Here is an 18,002-nt window from a genome sequence, read left to right on the forward strand (position 1 = left end):
GGCATTGTCAGAAGTCATTTAAACAAGTGCACTACTGTCACGTGACAGTGGAACCTAAATTACTTTGCTAAACCTACTTTGAAGTAAGTTTAAGAAAGCAATTTCGGTTAAAATATAACTGATTTAGTGCAGGTGAAAACAGGTCAATTCTTAAACCAGTTTAGGTGCTAGTGTGCCCCCCAACTGATTGTTCCTTTATCAAAGTTCTATCGTCATGCCAAATTTCATCAAAATCCATCATCACTTTTTGAGTAATCCTACTCACAAACCAACCAACCAACAAACAAACAAACAAACACCAATAAAAACAACCTCCTTGACAGAGGTAATAATCAACAGTTAATTAATAGTATTAAACCAATACAAAATTATTAAATACTGGTGATACTAATTCAATTAAAATCTCACCTAGTCCCAACACTCCCATCTTGCCACACAGAGAGCAAGAGAAAAGCAGTCTGGCTACCTGAGACTAAATCTCACAACCTTGAATGAACTCTCTATATTGTGAATACAACACCTGTGCTATGGCAGCTGCTATGCTTGTTAAAATCACATACTTGCTATAACAACAAACTAACTATAGTGACATGAGACTATAGTAGCAGCTACGACAGCCAGGATTGGTCTACCCGTATTCCTTCAAGTTGTGTACTCTTTGATCACAGTATATACAACACGTTTGATATGTAATGCATGGTAAGTGCACAAGTAAATACTTCTATTGATTGTATGCTCAACTACCCAAACAGTAACTACAGACGCATTACGTTAACACCATACAATATTTGACTTGATATCAGTCACCTCATTATTAGAAGCACGCATGGCAGCATCAGTCACATTCGAGGATCCTAATGGTATTGGTAGAGTGTGGTCCCGGACGGAACCCTTGAACAACAATAACCTTCGATCCTTTGTGGAGGACTCCACGCACTTTTCCTTGACTGATGCCCCACTGAACTCGAGCCTCTACATCTTCTTCCCACGGTTGAATTGTCGGTTTGTCATAGTAAAGAGAGTAGCACCCTCGCCACAGATGGATCTGTGAATGAATTTATGACAGCATAATTAGTAAGTGGGCGTGTAAGACATAATGTAAACAAAAAATATTTTGTCATGCAACAATTTTGTCAAAGTCTGATGAGTCACTCTTCATCAGAAAATAAATTCGGTAGTAGCCGTGCAACTGGTCTACAGGTAACATGTCAGTAAATGGTGCTTCGTCTGGTACAATATTCTAGCCACCTGACACATGCAGACAAGTATGTATGCACTCTACTATCATATCCGCCCATAATAAAGCAATGGCATATAGAAAAGAAACGTTTACTCGGCGTATACTAGGGCCAGGGACACTATTTTGAACCCCTCCCTATACATGATTACTAAATGCTGTCATTTGGTCATTCATCATCTAAACACCTGAAGACAGAAATACCATTGCAAGATCAAAGGTACTGGTATCCATACAATATCAGCTTACATGCAGAACACTACACACAAAAACCAGGAGTGTTGGTCTGTAGCCAGTCAACAGCATCAGTATCAGGCATTGCAATAAAGAAATGAGTCTAGCAATCAGCACTTTCACTCAAGACTGACAGCAGCTCGTCCAACGCACACAGACGAAGACGTATGTTCGGCAGACACCATTCTGTCTATTCTGCTCATGCGTATCCTCAGGATATTCTTGGGCATGAGTGTTTTTTGGGCAGAAAGTCCTGACCTGCTAAACATGGGTGTATATACGAGCATGTGTGTTATTTCGGTACGAGTGATACTATGGGCAAATACGGTAGTACTAAAACATACATTGCAATTGCCTATTGGTACTAACTTGAGCATGCACTAGAGTACTAAAACTATAGTGGAATTTGCCCGACCACCCAACAAATGTGAGTGCCTATAAAATGCGGATGTACAAATGCCAGTCTGACCACCACCTGAGAATTAAGGGCAGTTGAGGACAGTCCCTTGGGTAGTCATAACACAGGTTCCACTGTAGCAGAGTCATTGTGCCTTCGACTCCAGTGCAGTGAGTACGAAGTTTGTCGAGTATTTTTAAGTCAAAATTTATTTTGCAAGGTATTTGCCATGTAGAGTAAGTAAGAAAAGTATGCGTAGAAGGCAAACAAAGAGGCAGGCAAACCAACACCTCATGCACGCATGCATATATATATATATATATATATATATATATATATATATATATATATATATACCCACCAACCCATACACACAGACACACACACACACTCACACACACACACTCACACACACACACACACACACACACACACACACACACACACACACACACACACACACACACACACACAAGTATGCACACAAGACAAGTAACTGGCATGCAGCAAACCTGATGGCAAAACAACAAAAAGTTTATAAAAAAAGTCAAAATCATACATTACAGTCCATCATACTAATGTCACTATAGACTGTCTCAACCACACTGTTAGACGGGTCGCGTAGAACAACTACCTCACCTGTCTTGCAACACGCTGATCTCGAGTCACTGTTAAGACTCCAGAATGAGGGCGGAAGTTAGACAAAATCTTAGCAGTCCTAAAAGACACAACACAACACAGAGTGAGTTTCGTTTCAAATACACGCAAAGTACACTTGCAATTCATAATGGTTTTGTTTCCAACATATGTGAAACTATTTTATCCTTCTGTAAAACTAGGTATCCAGTAACGAATTTAACTGAATAGTAATATTGTGGTAATCATGAAATGCTAACCACAACTACAATGTCAATACTTTATCGACCTGGAATGCACATGTCTCTACCTAGGTGTCTTGGAAAGCACTAATATCCAAACAAAAAAGACCACATTCCAAATATCCTAACACTTAACACCTCATGCAAATTAGATATTTACTATGTGAAACATCTGTTAAGGCTGGTTTACAGTAACTTACGCAACCCGAGTATCATCCCAGTGTATAACGTAAATGTAGTCAAGCGCTGAAACCTATTGATTTACAGTAACATGTCTGAGCACAACCCAGCAACGTCTTCTCGGCTTTTCAAGACTGTTTCTAGCGCATGTGAAGCAAGTGCCGCTGCTGTTGCAGTATGCCTTCTTACCAAGAGTTCCTGCTTTTACTTGTTGAGATCTTCGTCATCCATGTTAGACAACTGGACCACATGAGTGAAAGCACAACAGCCGAGTGGTAGTTAGAAACTGCATTATTTCCGGTTTATGTTGCGTTGACGCTCAAATAGAACTCGGGTCTAATCCAACGTCTTGATGCATAGCGTCTCAGCAAAAGGTGTTAACATGTTTACAGTAGGACACTGACGTTACGTTGGCGATACGCCGGGCTGACGCTCGGCTTGTGTAAGGTACTGTTTATGCTGCAAGTCATCAGCTAATGGACTATCGACTAATGCTGCAATCTACTAACAACTTGCACACAAAACCTAACTCTTATTCTTTATGTATGCACATAAAGTGTGTAAATGCATGGTGCCCATGTGCCATGTGTGTGTGTGTGTGTGTGTGTGTGTGTGTGTGTGTGTGTGTGTGTGTGTGTGTGTGTGTGTGTGTGTGTGTGTGTGTGTGTCCATGACCTCATGTGTAATTACACAAGTATAAAAACATTTGAAAAAATAAGAAAGCTGTAGAGTGTGCTGTGACACGTTTCATTACTTCACTCATACAGACTGAGCAAAATCATCTCTACATTGCACCGTTTTCTATAAGGTATAAAACACAGTGTTCAAAAAATAGTGCAAAGTAGGGATGATGTATTGCTCAGTCTATACGAGCAAATTCACGAAAGATGTCACAGCACACCCTACACGGTCTTGTTTCTATTCTTTTCCATGCAGCAACCCTACATCTTTCCCATTTTTTCCAAAATGGTTTTATACTCGTTTGCATTTTTTGAACTTCTTTACGAAAGTAAATATAATGAAATATAAGCTGTCTAAAGCTTCTCGTTTCCTTTGTAGTAAGACTGCCTTTTTCACAAAGTAGAGTTCGATTATAATTTCTATTTTGTGCTCCTCTTCATTTTGCTGATGTCATAGCTAGCTTACCAATGTTTGCAGTTCAGAAATAGAAGAAGACAGAAAAACGTGTTTCTAGAGCGCAATAAATAGCGGGAATCATTTATCTTAGCTCCAGAGATGCAAACAGATTTTACCTCCAGACAACTTTGCAATGATTCTCATACGACACCTAGATTCAGACATATTCTCATCGTAAACATGTGCAGCAGATGCGTTGTTTCGTTGGAGGCAACAAACGTCGCCATTTTGCGGATAACCGTGTACGCGAGCAGATGTGCACTGTACAAGCATTGGCAAGGTGGACATTGAGGGTAGACATCAACACACTCTCCATGTAGTGCTCGGTGCAGGAAACGTGTAAGTTGGATTCAGTGCAAATGCAATCAGAATTTAGAGAGAAACGCTAGCGCTCTAGAATCAGCAAGAAATTTTTGATCGCTGGAAGCGTTGAGAAGGGCGACAACACGTACAGTCTACACTGGACTGGTGTGGGCGTGTGTTCGAATGAACTGGAAGGTGTGGCAGAGTTTGCGTTATCCAGAAATCTTACACAGGGGTCAGTCCCTCAAAAGAGGGCCTTGCACTGCAATGACAAACTTGAGTAGTCGTGAACCTGCTCCACTGCAAGCAGAAAGGTTTGGTATAGAATCAGCTTTGTAGCATAAACGGTTAATACTGATACCCACTCTTATAAAAGAACTGAACACAAACTCAAACCTACATACCAACAGTACCATGTTGGTAATACTACAGTGCCACAACAAAGTTGAGCAATGTACTGAAACTATTACAAACAATTTACTATAATATTTCATTATGTGAGTGTACAGTCTACGGTACTGTACTGCCACTAATTCCATTCAACTAATATTTTTCCAAGATTTTAAACTTAAAATACTGGCAGTTCAAAGACAATATTTCCATAGCCTCAAAAAATCCAACGTTTACATACTGTATCTCAGTAGTTTGCACTGCAACAAAGCATAGCGAGTACATGGAAGAGAATCGATCATCATGGGCAACGATGAGGACACTGAAGACGATCCAGATGGTAAAGACATTGGCAGTAAATAAAAGATGTAATGAGCAGTATGTGTACGAACATCGTGTATTACAAAATGCAACAGTGATGACAAGAAACAGTACTGGTTCATTACCATCGCGGAGTAGTTGTGTGCACACTGAGAGATGACGACAAATAAAACTTAAATCAAAAATGCTTAATAAATGCAAGGATAATTTCACCAACAATAAAATTATAATGCCGAAACGAAAGAGTTGAAGCATTCAAAATAATTAGCTTTTGAAAAGAACAAGTTGCAGTATGGTATGGTTACCACTGGTCAGATCATCTCTACGATTAAAGAGGTTTAGCAATAAACTCACTCACCTTCCTGTTGTGGACAAACAAATAATGGCTCCAGCGTTAGTCTCAAATGAAGCTGAAACGGCTGCAATTGCAATAGCAACCACATTATCTCTGATGAGGGCATAGTTTCTCTTGATATCATCAAACACATGACTACATGTAATCAAAACATAACATCATCACTACTTGAATGCAAGCACACACACACACACACACACACACACACACACACACATGCACGCACATGCACACACATACACACACACGTGCACACACATACACACACACGTGCACACATGCACACACACACACACACACGCACACACACACGCATGCACACACACCCATGCACACACACACACACACACGAGAGAGAGAGAGAGAGAGAGAGAGAGAGAGAGAGAGAGAGAGAGAGAGAGAGAGAGAGAGAGAGAGAGAGAGAGAGAGAGAGAGAGAGAGAGAGAGAGAGAGAGAGAGAGAGAGAGAGAGAGAGAGAAACACACACACATGCGCGCGCGCGCACACACAGTACAAAATGTGGCCAAAAACTTGGCTAAATACGAATGTTCATCATATACAAGCAAAATATCAATTCAGAATGCTTCATTCTCCTTTATCATCCAGTACTTGAACATTCACATTAGAGATAGCACATCACAATTCACCATAACAAATTAAAACAGCACATAGTAATGCACTCCTGACATACAATAGTACCAACCGATGAAACAGTGCAGCTTCAGCTTCACGACTGATGTTGTGCATCATCTTAACAGACTGCACTGGGTATTTGCCTACATCAACACAAATTATAGTATGCCACTAATACCAATAACTAGTAAATCAGCTGTTGTATTCTTGTTTCAAAGCTATGACCATTCAAATTTTAGATTGTCCATAGTGGTTATGTGAGTGTAAAATGGCAACAATACATATAGACTTTTGTGAGACTCTATACGCCTACCTTTAGCTGTTTCTCCGCTGAGCATAATGCAATCTACTCCATCAAGCACAGCATTTGCTACATCTGATCCTTCTGCCCTTGTAGGACGTGGATTATTGATCATGCTGTCGAGCATTTGGGTAGCACAAATGACAGGCTTTCCGGCCTTGATGCATCGCCCCACCATCATCTTCTGAGCAAGGAACACCTTCTGTGCAGGAATTTCAATACCAAGATCACCACGTGCAACCATTATGCCATCACTGGCATTCAAGATTTCGTTGAAATTCCTCATTCCTTCATGGTTCTCGATCTGAGCATTAATTAAACACAAAATAAAGCAATCAATCAATACAGCATTAAGTTATTGTTAATGCAATTAATTCCTTTTCTAGCAAATTAGAGGTATAAAAGACATGAAGTGATTGGTATATCATAATGCAAAGATGCCACAATTCAAAGAGCAGATAAATGATGTATTAGCAATTGTACACACAGTAAACACTCACCCCCACAATCACGCACGCACGCACGCACACACACACACACACACACACACACAATCACACACACACACACACACACACACACACACACACACACACACACACACATACACACAATCACACACACACCCACAATCACACACACACACACACACACACACACACACACACACACACACACACACACACACACTATTAGCCGCATATTTCTAATCAATGATAAAATCTAAGTGCCACTAACCTTAGAAATAATCAGAATGTCCTTTCCTTTCTCGCCAAGAACAGTCCTCACCTGATGAACATCGTCTGCTTTACGAATAAACGACGCAAACACCATATCAACATCTTGCTCCACACCAAAGCACAGATCTCGGCGATCTTGCTCAGAGATGGCAGGCAAGTCAACATTAGCATGAGGAAGATTAACTCCCTTGCGACTGCCCAGCATTCCACCGTTATCAATTTCACACAACAGGTAGTCAGCACCCTAAACCAACAACATGCTGGTAAGACACGAAAATGTCAATACCAAACAACAATTGAGTTACGTGACACAAAAAAATTCATTAGCAAATTAATACACTGTCAAACTCTGAACACTGGTAACTACTGTAGATTATGATCCAATCGCAATAAATCCAACACACATCTGAAGGTCGATTTGATCCACATTGGATAGCGATCAGTTGAACCCAATTAGAAATAATGGGCGTTACCTTCATACTGTATATGCTACGAGTGTAGTAGGACTCTCACTGACCTTACGTCACTGGATTAACGCTTTCCACAAGCAAAGAAACCACATGTACACATCGATCATCAGTCACGTGATACTGAAAAAAAGGCGGAGGTAGTGTTTAGAAAGTGGAGTGTAGACACTCGCTATCCCAATAGGATTGCGATCGGATGGTGATCCACTCTGGTCTAGGTGGACACAGATTAAACTTCTAAAAGCCCATTCAATTGACAGTTAGCACCCATAGCTGCAACAGAAGTATTTCCAATTGATCAACTGAGTTATGGATTTAATTTGTAATTAAAATCTCACAAAGTTCATCAATGACTGATCATGTATGTTTATCCATGGACACTTTTGTCAGAGCCATGATCATAAAACTAATGTCGAATTACAGTGTTACCAGATACATTGTCATAAATTCATGTGAGATGACACTACAGTATATCCTCGTTTATATGTCTTTCCTTATCTGACCTTCACATAAGAAATCTGACCTTCATCGTCCCGTAGATACAATCTTAATCATCTAACACAAATTATGTAGTGACCTTGTAGCATGCTGACAGCACAGGAAAATGCAACTGCCAAGAAACCTACGAGTGTAGCCCTCAGAATACATCAGTAACTAAAAATTCTTCAATAGTTGGAGACATCAACCTGTACTGCACCAAGTAGCTGCTTTCAAACAAGCACAGAGAATCACTCTTCGTGCTACATACATTAACTCGTGGCCCATTCTCTGCTTCTGTGGCTGGCTGGACCGTATGCTTCCTGCAGGAAGATACTAGGCCTTGTATCCTTCTTTCAGCAAGTTTTAATATTTGGTGAGAGTTCCCCTTAAGTGTTTTAGACACTACATTGCACTATTAAATACAACAATATACATTCATTTAATGAATTTAATGTACACCTTTTCTTTCACTACGACAGACATAAGGCCATCATCAATGTAGATAGTGCCACCAACGTCAACGACCTTCACAATGTTCTTGTAGTCAACATACACACTATCCGCTGTCCCACTCTCTTTCATTTTGGGATCAGTCATGAGCTTGATACGATTGCCTCGTTTTAGTTCAACCTCAGCAGAGCCACCCTAAAACATAAGATACAAAATATACAATCAAATTGCTCTTATAAAACAACTATGACCAACTAAATGGTACACAACAGGCTGGACATTTTACAAACACGCTCAAAAGCATCTTAGCACATCCAAATACCAGCAAAGATGCACACGAGTGCAACCAACTGTGCACAAACATGAACACAGACACACATGTACATCATGACATGCACATGCACATACACAAACACACACACACACACACACACACACACACACACACACACACGCACACACACACACACACACACACACACACACACACACACACACACACACACACACACACAAGTCAAACAACTTACTCCTTCTAATAGCCCCAATCTGATCTCTGGTCCTTTCGTGTCCAAAGCAATAGCAACAGTCTTCTGTAATGCGCTTGCAACCTTCCTCACCATTGCAATTGTCTCAGCATGATACTGCACACAATGAGTAACATAATAACTATCAGTAGCATAACGATTAATCATACAGAAAACTATATAGCCACACCAAATGCTTATAGCTTAAAATCTCAAACTCAGCTACTTGTGTGTAGTGATGTCTGATCTTTACTGGAATATTCCAATATCCCTGCAGTTATGTCTTCTTCCCTCACCATTTAAGTATTTAATATTAAAGTTACAATGATAAACTCCAAAGAGCCACCATAGTCAGGTTCAGTGGTGCTCCAATGCTAGTTGCAAGTGACCAATCAACCTGCTGATGTCTTTCAACTCTCTACAAGCGTAAAACACAATGAGAGCTAAGGAGCTTATGCTTGCAAAGATTGGCTGAAATCTAAAGATCATGTACATAAAATGCAGATAGAAAATAAACAAACAACACACACACACACACACACACACACACACACACACACACACACACACACTACTCGCTGCCATGGATCTGACTCTTGTACTGTCAGACCTTGTTATTCCAAACACATTGGTCTGGCTGCTTTTTGTCAGATTAGCGAGGGTGTCAGATTATCGGATAATCTGACATCAAACCTCATTATCTAAGTTATCGGACTAATAAAGGAAACGTAAGAATGAAGCTCTTAATCTGCTGATAAAACTCCTAATAACATGATTACTTAAAATACAAATCAATTCTACGTTGCTGTGCGTCTACAACACTAATATGTTGCAGTTTGTAATATGTTTCTCCGTGCGTCAGAGATAATCGCATTCTTGGCTTGCATATCGCCAAACCACAAAGATAGAGCTCTCTCTAGGTCAGAGTGGTTGCCTTGCCTGTGCTGTTTCATGTAACTAATCTCCTTTGATATTGTCAACAATTTCTCCTTTGATTTCAAAACTTCGCTGATCATTGACCTCCCAAGACACGTCCCACTTTGACTTGAAATGCTTGACAATCATTTCTTGGGTAGACTTCGGATTTTCTTGCTTGTAAATACAGATTTGGCGCTTCTGCTCTCCAGAGAGATCCCCGCGTCTCCGCTTGGCAGCCATGCGTGCAATACGTGCAATGCAAATATGACATTGCGCATGTATTTGTCGGATTAGCTAGCGATATTTTGTGTCATAGTCGGAATCCAAGTGTCGGACAAATGAGACCAAATCCAATACAAAGAGATCCATGTAAATAGGTTTTACGTACATCTGTGTCAGAAAGTGCGGGTTTCAGAGTATCAAGTGTCGGAATAACGAGGTTTGACTCTACTGTGTCACTAGGGTTGGGGAAGGCCATCAGAAGTGGTCTGGCCTACCTGGCAATAAAGAGCGTGGTCAACAATGCAGTTTTGTTGGTGACCAAACTGCCAAGAATCGCTTTACTGTCAACAGCAGTCAAACCTTAGCAAGGCATTCATGTTTTTAAGGCTACGTATACACATCTTCTAGCTAAGCAGTAAACTTTTCTGCACAAATTCAAGGTCTAAATAAGCCCAAGAAGTAGACACTTTCACAGAAAGACTGGCAAAGATACTAGAACCAAACGACAAATTAACACTAAGCAAGTATGCACGAACTGCCACTAATCACTGTGTAATTAAAACTGTAGCACTGCTGATCATTTAACAACCAGTATAATCACAAAAATCCCTCTCACTTTGTCTATCTTGTAAATTACCAACTATTCTTAGCACGAAAGGTAATGTGTTTACAGTTATGATAACCTCACACCAGCATAACCTTTGGTAGCTAGGAAGCATGACAACCTTAGCACCACACAAAAATACCACCATGTCTATGTCTGAGGAAGACATGCCACACTGGTTTGTCACACAATATTTCCAAGACAATAATCACGTCAATGCATGTTTGAAAGCATCCGAATACATGAAAACATTTCCCCAGACCCTGTAGAGAAATGCTTACAATAACGATATCTCACATCATCGAAATCTTTGCAGCTGCTAAGCTAAGGTGGATATTCCTATACTGTTAGTGTGTTGTGCCATTATGATATCTAGACACATAACACATCATCACTTACCTGATGTGTGCCATGAGAAAAATTCAGACGCGCTATGTTCATATAAGCTGGCTTAATCAGTTCTGTCAAGACAGACTCATTCCTTGATGCAGGCCCTACACAAGACACATTCAAGATTACCTTTTTTTAGTACAGCAACTTCAGCCAAACAATACAAATATAGAATAATATTGTCTTGTGGTTAAGACTGGCTTTGCTAGTTAAATAGTAATATAACACCTTTACTTGTTGTAACAAATATGGGACCACACTTTAGTACAAGCTGCATAAACTGTCCATCTTGTGAGTCATTAGCAAGCAAGGAAATAGGGCATTTACACTAAGGACTTAGTATCAGTTACTGTACCACTTGGATATTATGAATGCAATTACACCTCACAGCATAGGTGAGCGCTTCAGTCTGAGTGTTGTCACTGTCATGCATCATCAATCTACAGAGCTGCAACTTTGTTGTACATACTTGTGTCAAACATGGTCTGGATGAATGCAATGCAATCATACAACAACAGTCTCTGTCCAAATGACAGCCCCAGGGCCCTCAGTAGGCATTCCAAAATAATGCAGATTACACTTCATCCATAAGCAAATAAGCACATAGGACCCTGTTTTAGACATCTAGGGTACATGTACCCAATAGATTCAAAAATGATACCTATTCAAGAATAGAATGTCATAAACATATGTTAATAGAGCAGTTACAATGGACATATATTATTACCCTAAAGAAAAGAAACTTTTTTCTGGGCATATACTAGGGCATGCAGGTTAATTTGGTCCCAGGCATATACATGGTCACAAAATGCTGTCGTTTCGTCAGTCATCATCTAAACACTTGAAGACAGAAATACAACAACTGCTTGCAATTAGCCATTTGCAAGTTCAAAGATAATGGTATCCGTAAAGCATCAGAATACACACAGAAAGTAAACACTACACTCGCAACCAGAGTGGTCAGCCTGAAGCCCCTCAAAAGCATCAGGATCAATAATTGCAATAAAGAAATGAGTCTAGCAGTAAGCACTTTCACTCAACACTGACACCAGCTCATCAAACGCACACACTGTCTGTCGGAGACGAATGTTCTGCAAACTCCATTTTGTTTTTTCCGAGCATGCGTATCCTGGGCATATACTTGGGCATGGGCATTTTTCGGGCTGTAAGTCCTGACCTGTTGCACATGGGCATATATACGGACATGGCCGTTATTCAGTATGGGCATTATTAAGGGCGAATATGGTGCTGTGTTTAATAAAAATAAGTAAGGTTGCATGCGATCATTCCATTTTGTGGTGATAAATAATGAATGGCAAAATGGCAATGCATGTCTGCCCTATGCACTTGAAAAAGTCTTGGGCGTGGTGGCATCATTATGGAAAAGCCATTAAAAGCCAGAGACCCAAGTGATAGCTCTTTAACAATACAATGCCCATTTTCATTAATTTTAAAATTGATGCTACATGACCTGTATGAGTAGCTCAACAATGATCGGTGGAATACAGCGGATGAAACACACACAATCCGCTTAAAGAAGAACTCTCACCAAATCAACAATGTCTCAGATGAAAGTGGTCACATCATGACACAACCCCTAGCAACCGTTTACTGCAGACTTCTACCATAATGGAGAAATAAAGCATTGAAATGTCCTGTGTGGGCGTGTTTAGTACCAGTATGTTTCTTTCAGACTAAATCATTGCTCGCTAGCAAGAAAGACCGATACCTGTGCACTTTTCAAGGTAAGGATTGTGAGACATATGGTAGCAAGTTGTGATTTATTGATTAAAGCAAACTGGGACCCCAAACTTATCGTGACGTGTTTCTTTTCTATTATTTGTCTAGTACACTTGTGAAACTTAGCTAGGGTAGTGCTGGGTTCCTTTGCTTGGCAGTACACCTGTTTTAAACCAAAAATGAGTGCGATTTCTCAGTAGTTTAGTCTCTGCTTTGGAAAGTTTGTCATCTAGTGATGCTACAGCACACCTGGTGAGCCTGGGGCACTGGCACTCTTCTAATTAGTGGACACCCCACTCACTGTTTTCATAGTTGCGGTTTTTAAAATGTGTTCTGCTAAATGTGTTCTGCGGTCATGACAGAGAGTGCAGGGTCTTCATTTAAACAGATATTGCCATACTTATACAAACCTGAGGTAGACTCAGACCAGCTTGAAACTCTAAGTGGAGAAGATGATAGTGCATTACAGACTGAACATCTAGAGGAACCAAATCAGGGCCGTATATATGCAACACAGACTTGTGTTCATGTTCATGACTGGTGTTCAGAGCAAGAGCAACAAACACTGGATTGTATCACTCAGAATTCAGCCTTCTACAGGGTTGTCTTGGAGCATGAAGTTCTTCACACAGCCTTATTGGCAAACATGGATAGGTTGAGAGAATCTTTGGAGGAACCTTTGCCGAATTCGTATGATGAACTTTATGAACAAGGAAAGGCTGCACATTTACTGACAGCATTTGGGTATTTGCAGTGTACTGCGCTTGGCTACTTAACACAATTCAAAAACCTGCACTATGAAAGCAATGCTAAGAAAAGTGCCAATGCCCCAGGCTCACCACATGTGTGCTGTAGCATCACTAGATGACAAACTTTTCCAAAGCAGAGACTAAACTGAGAAATCGCACTCATTTTCAGTTCAAAACAGGTGTACTGCCAAGCAAAGGAACCCAGCACTACCCTAAGTTTCACAAGTGTACTAGACAAATAATAGAAAAGAAACACATCACGACAAGTTTAGGGTCCGAGTTTGCTTTAATCAATAAATCACAACTTGCCACCATATGCCTCACAATCCTTACCTTGAAAAGTGCACAGGTCTTGATTTAGTGCAAAGAAGCAAAAGTCTTCCTTGCTAACCAGCAAAGATTTAGTCCAAAAGAAACATACGGGTACTAAACACGCCCACACAGGACATTTCAATGCTTTATTTCTCCGTTATGGTAGAAGTCTGCAGTAAACAGTTGCTAGGGGTTGTGTCATGACCTGACAGCTTTCATCTGAGAAATTGTTGATTTTTGGTAAAAGTTCTCCTCTAAATTAAATGAAAGATATACTTGTAGGCATCGACACACAAAGGTACATCATCTGTGTAAATTAACTTGTCTACTTTCAGTTACTGGCAGACCTGTCGACTCTCACAATTTTGTTGTGAGACTCACGAGTTATGGGCATGTCTCAAGATCTCACAATTTACACCCAATTTTCACGATTGCCAGTCCTTTCTCCTGACAAGCCTACCATGAGACACTTTGACAGTCGCTTTGCAGAGACCAATTAGCCCCATCTTTCTGAACATAGCGGATTCTCTGAACTGGACTCTATATAAAATGGCTCTGCTTGCTTGCATCTGGCCAAGTGGGGTATCTACCTGCAGTAAAAGTAAAGTTTGAAAGTTGGAGACGAAGCCTTGGCACACAGAAACATAAGGCGAGGCCAACACATAATCTGTTAACCACGTCTACTATGGACAAGTTTAATGGGCACAGTCATTTACAAAAGACTGTCTCCCAATTTGGTGTGAAGAAAAGTTGAGAGGTCTGTAATATAATTAGCTGCTTACATTTCTTTTTTATTAAAAGATCTTCTAGCACTTTACTAAGTTAAGTACAGTAGTCCGTAGAAATTGAGTTTCATGACAACTAGAAGCATGGATCCACAGCTGTTGGATGAGAAACTAAATGCAACAAAAGGTGGCCCATTTCTAGACTGCTGTTAGGTACTCTAGGCTATCAACTAGCTGACTCGGGTTATTAGAACTGAAATCAAGAAAAAAAAGGCTTCCAACAGGAGCCCATATTTCCTCCAGTGTCCACGCCCCAAAATCACCACACGGATCAGCTAATGTCCTGATGATTCTTTAATTGCAGAAACGCCATAGCCGAAAGATGATCGCCTAACAACGAAAGCAGCTCTCCTTACGCCTGTCCGCGTCTCATTGGCAGGCGTAATTCAGTGATTTAGCACATGAAATAATTCAAATACTGTATAGACTCACCGAGCGTACAGATGATTGACGTAAGACGATTTGACTTGGGAGCGCTGTAGATGTCCAACTTGCAGAGATGCTCTAAAAGAGTTGCCGCCTCTTGCGAGTCCTGTTGGGACGCTCTCGAATCGCTGCCGCTGGGACGTCTAGCCTCGGGAGAGTCTCCGTGTGACATGACGATTGACTTGGTCAGTTATGGGGTGCGCTTGCGCGAGATTGACACGTGAATGTCAACACGGCACGTGACAAATTTAATTACACCTGTTTGTTTCAAAAGTAATACAGGTCGACAGACACAGCAGTGCAATTTCTGAAAGAAGCACAAAATAAAACACGTATCTTTATAATGACCACGTATTGCGTGCATATGACAGTAGACCCCATTCTTGCATGCTCCACCCCTAGGGGGGAAAATGACGAGGGCGGAGCGAAACTGCATCAGGTCTAGACAGTAAAAAAGTCAATGCTATGCTGTAATAGATACGTTGCAGCCATGACATATTCTACACAGTCTACTTCTACGTGATCTACAGAACTGCATAATGTTAACGTGTTAGATTAATTAAACAATTGTAGGTGAATGTTTGAATTTAGATAGTATTACACAGAGACTTTGGCAGATATGCTGATCAGCAGTCAACCAATCTGGCTTAGGTTAATTAATTAAATAATTTAATTTATTTAGTTCATCAACGCATTCGTCAGTCTTCTGGTTTTTGTTTCTCACGCACGATTTTTGCTTGTGTTACGTATAACCATTACATGCATTCATTCAATGTCTCGTCAATTAGTGGCGTAACTATTGGGAACAGCTGGGAGCACGTGTTCCCCAAAAATTGGCTCCTTTTTTAAATTTTGATCTTATAGTTGGCAAATTGCAACCAATGTTTTCAAATTTCAAATTTGAAATTGCAATTTAATTTATTTAATAGACCAAGTCGCAGATTGCAACAACCTACCCGTATGGCCGGATGAGTGTGTTTTAGTGGAAACGAAAGGAGCACGAAGTAATGAAGAAGATTCTAGAGACATCGATAACTATTATCGCATTGCAATTTACACGGGTAAATTTACACTGGAACTTGGAACCAGCATTGGAACAGGTTTGCCGCAGTAGACGAAAACAGAAGAATCAAGCTTAATTAACAAGTAAGAAGATAAACGGTTCAATTATATAAGAGTACAAATACGGATATGAGAAAATCTTCCAGTGTGACCACCCCCAAATCTTGAAGTCTGGCTACACCGCTGCGTCGATCAACCAAAAAAGACATTTTAGGCTTAATTATACGACAAAAAACGTCACGTGCTAAAGAAGTGCTGGTATATCAATTCTATAATTTTGCAATCTACACACATTGTATATGCTTCTAGAGATAAATCTGTAAATTGTCCTAATGTCTATAAATCTAATGTACAGTTAGGAACAACTGCAAAGCTGCTGCATTTCTGGACTCAGCAAACGAAGGTTGTCGCCAATCCGATGAAATTTGACTGTGTATCCATTCACCCTCGTAGCTTTCTCGATCTCTTGCAAGTGTGTGGAACGAACATGTTCCAAAGGTTCGTGTAGAAATATCGGAACCTTTTCGTTGGTAAGAGACACAATAGAACAGTCATTGCCGTTTAATGCACAAAGCAAGTGTCCGCTACTATTGTTGGTCTTTATACTGTGGAATGTGGTAGCCGTTGTCGTGTTCTAAGACAAAAGTCAATAATAAATTGAATAGAATGTGTAAAACTTCAATGTAACATGTTGTTTACCCCAAGTGTTATATTTTTGTTTTCGTTCAATGATAAATAATGGTTTGCAAATGATTTGAAGATCCAAAACTCGCCTTTACGACCAACTGCTTTTGCTCTCAGAAATAGATTTTCTAGTCCAATGGAAACATGGTGTCTTTCCAAAATGTTTGCTTTACTATTGACTGTTAGGACAAATGGGTCTTCATGAGAATTGTTACTAAAGAGCAATGCAATTCTGTTCTTGTAGAAGCACGTGTTTGTGGTTTGCCGCTGCAGCAAAACAATATTTACAGTTACACACACACACACACACACACACACACACACACACACACACACACACACACACACACACACACACACACACACACACACACACACACACACACACACACACACACACGCACGCACGCACGCACGCGTGCACGCACGCACACACACACACACACACACACACACACACACACACACACACACACTAGCCTTGGTGTCCCAGACCCGTGTAGCACCGATTACATTTGAATCGGCGCTACACAGGTCTGGGAGGCCGAGGCTACTCACACATACACGATGACATCTTTCATCTATACCTTAGCTTTTACATTCTTGTCAAGATGCTGGCTTAGTGTTGGCTTTCCTTGAACGCACGAAAAACTCAGAAAAGCGTTCCAACGATGCAAGTTCTTAGAAGCGACTTAGAACAACTGACACTCATCGACTTCTTCATGTTGCTATCTTTATCTCTTGTAATTCAACTGTTCTGAGCGACCCATTTGTTGGAATGCAATGCTGCATGGAAAAATGAAGCATTCTTTTATAGCTACAAGCGTTTAGTTAGGGTTTATGTTGGATCATGACATTGTAGATACTTCATTACCCCCATTCAGGGAGTATACAGCTTCCAGAAAAGCAATGAAAAATGGTAGTTCTCATACCTACGTATTTTGATCTGCCTAGTGTGCTAGACATCTATACACAGAAACATGGAGCTAAAATATATGACTTCATCGAATTTTTGTGGTCTAGCTAGCTCAGGATGTCTGATTTAGTTTCCTAAATTCCTTCTCGAAAATTAACGATTTA

At 40.4% G+C, this 18,002-nt stretch overlaps 1 protein-coding gene across 1 annotated transcript; it reads right to left on the bottom strand.

The window, feature by feature from the left end:
* Positions 1 to 700: 700 nt before the first annotated feature.
* LOC134187561 (pyruvate kinase PKM-like) lies at positions 701 to 15,366 on the bottom strand. The gene is made up of 10 exons (XM_062655711.1): positions 15,183 to 15,366; positions 11,174 to 11,268; positions 9,034 to 9,147; positions 8,513 to 8,698; positions 7,105 to 7,350; positions 6,379 to 6,670; positions 6,136 to 6,208; positions 5,436 to 5,567; positions 2,508 to 2,586; positions 701 to 1,045 (listed from the first exon to the last, which is right to left on the bottom strand). Exons 1-10 carry the CDS (start codon positions 15,346 to 15,348, stop codon positions 836 to 838), a joined length of 1,593 nt encoding a protein of 530 aa, XP_062511695.1. The 5' UTR covers positions 15,349 to 15,366; the 3' UTR covers positions 701 to 835.
* Positions 15,367 to 18,002: the final 2,636 nt, after the last annotated feature.

Source organism: Corticium candelabrum, chromosome 12, assembly GCF_963422355.1.
Source record: "Corticium candelabrum chromosome 12, ooCorCand1.1, whole genome shotgun sequence".
NCBI classification, from domain to species: domain Eukaryota; kingdom Metazoa; phylum Porifera; class Homoscleromorpha; order Homosclerophorida; family Plakinidae; genus Corticium; species Corticium candelabrum.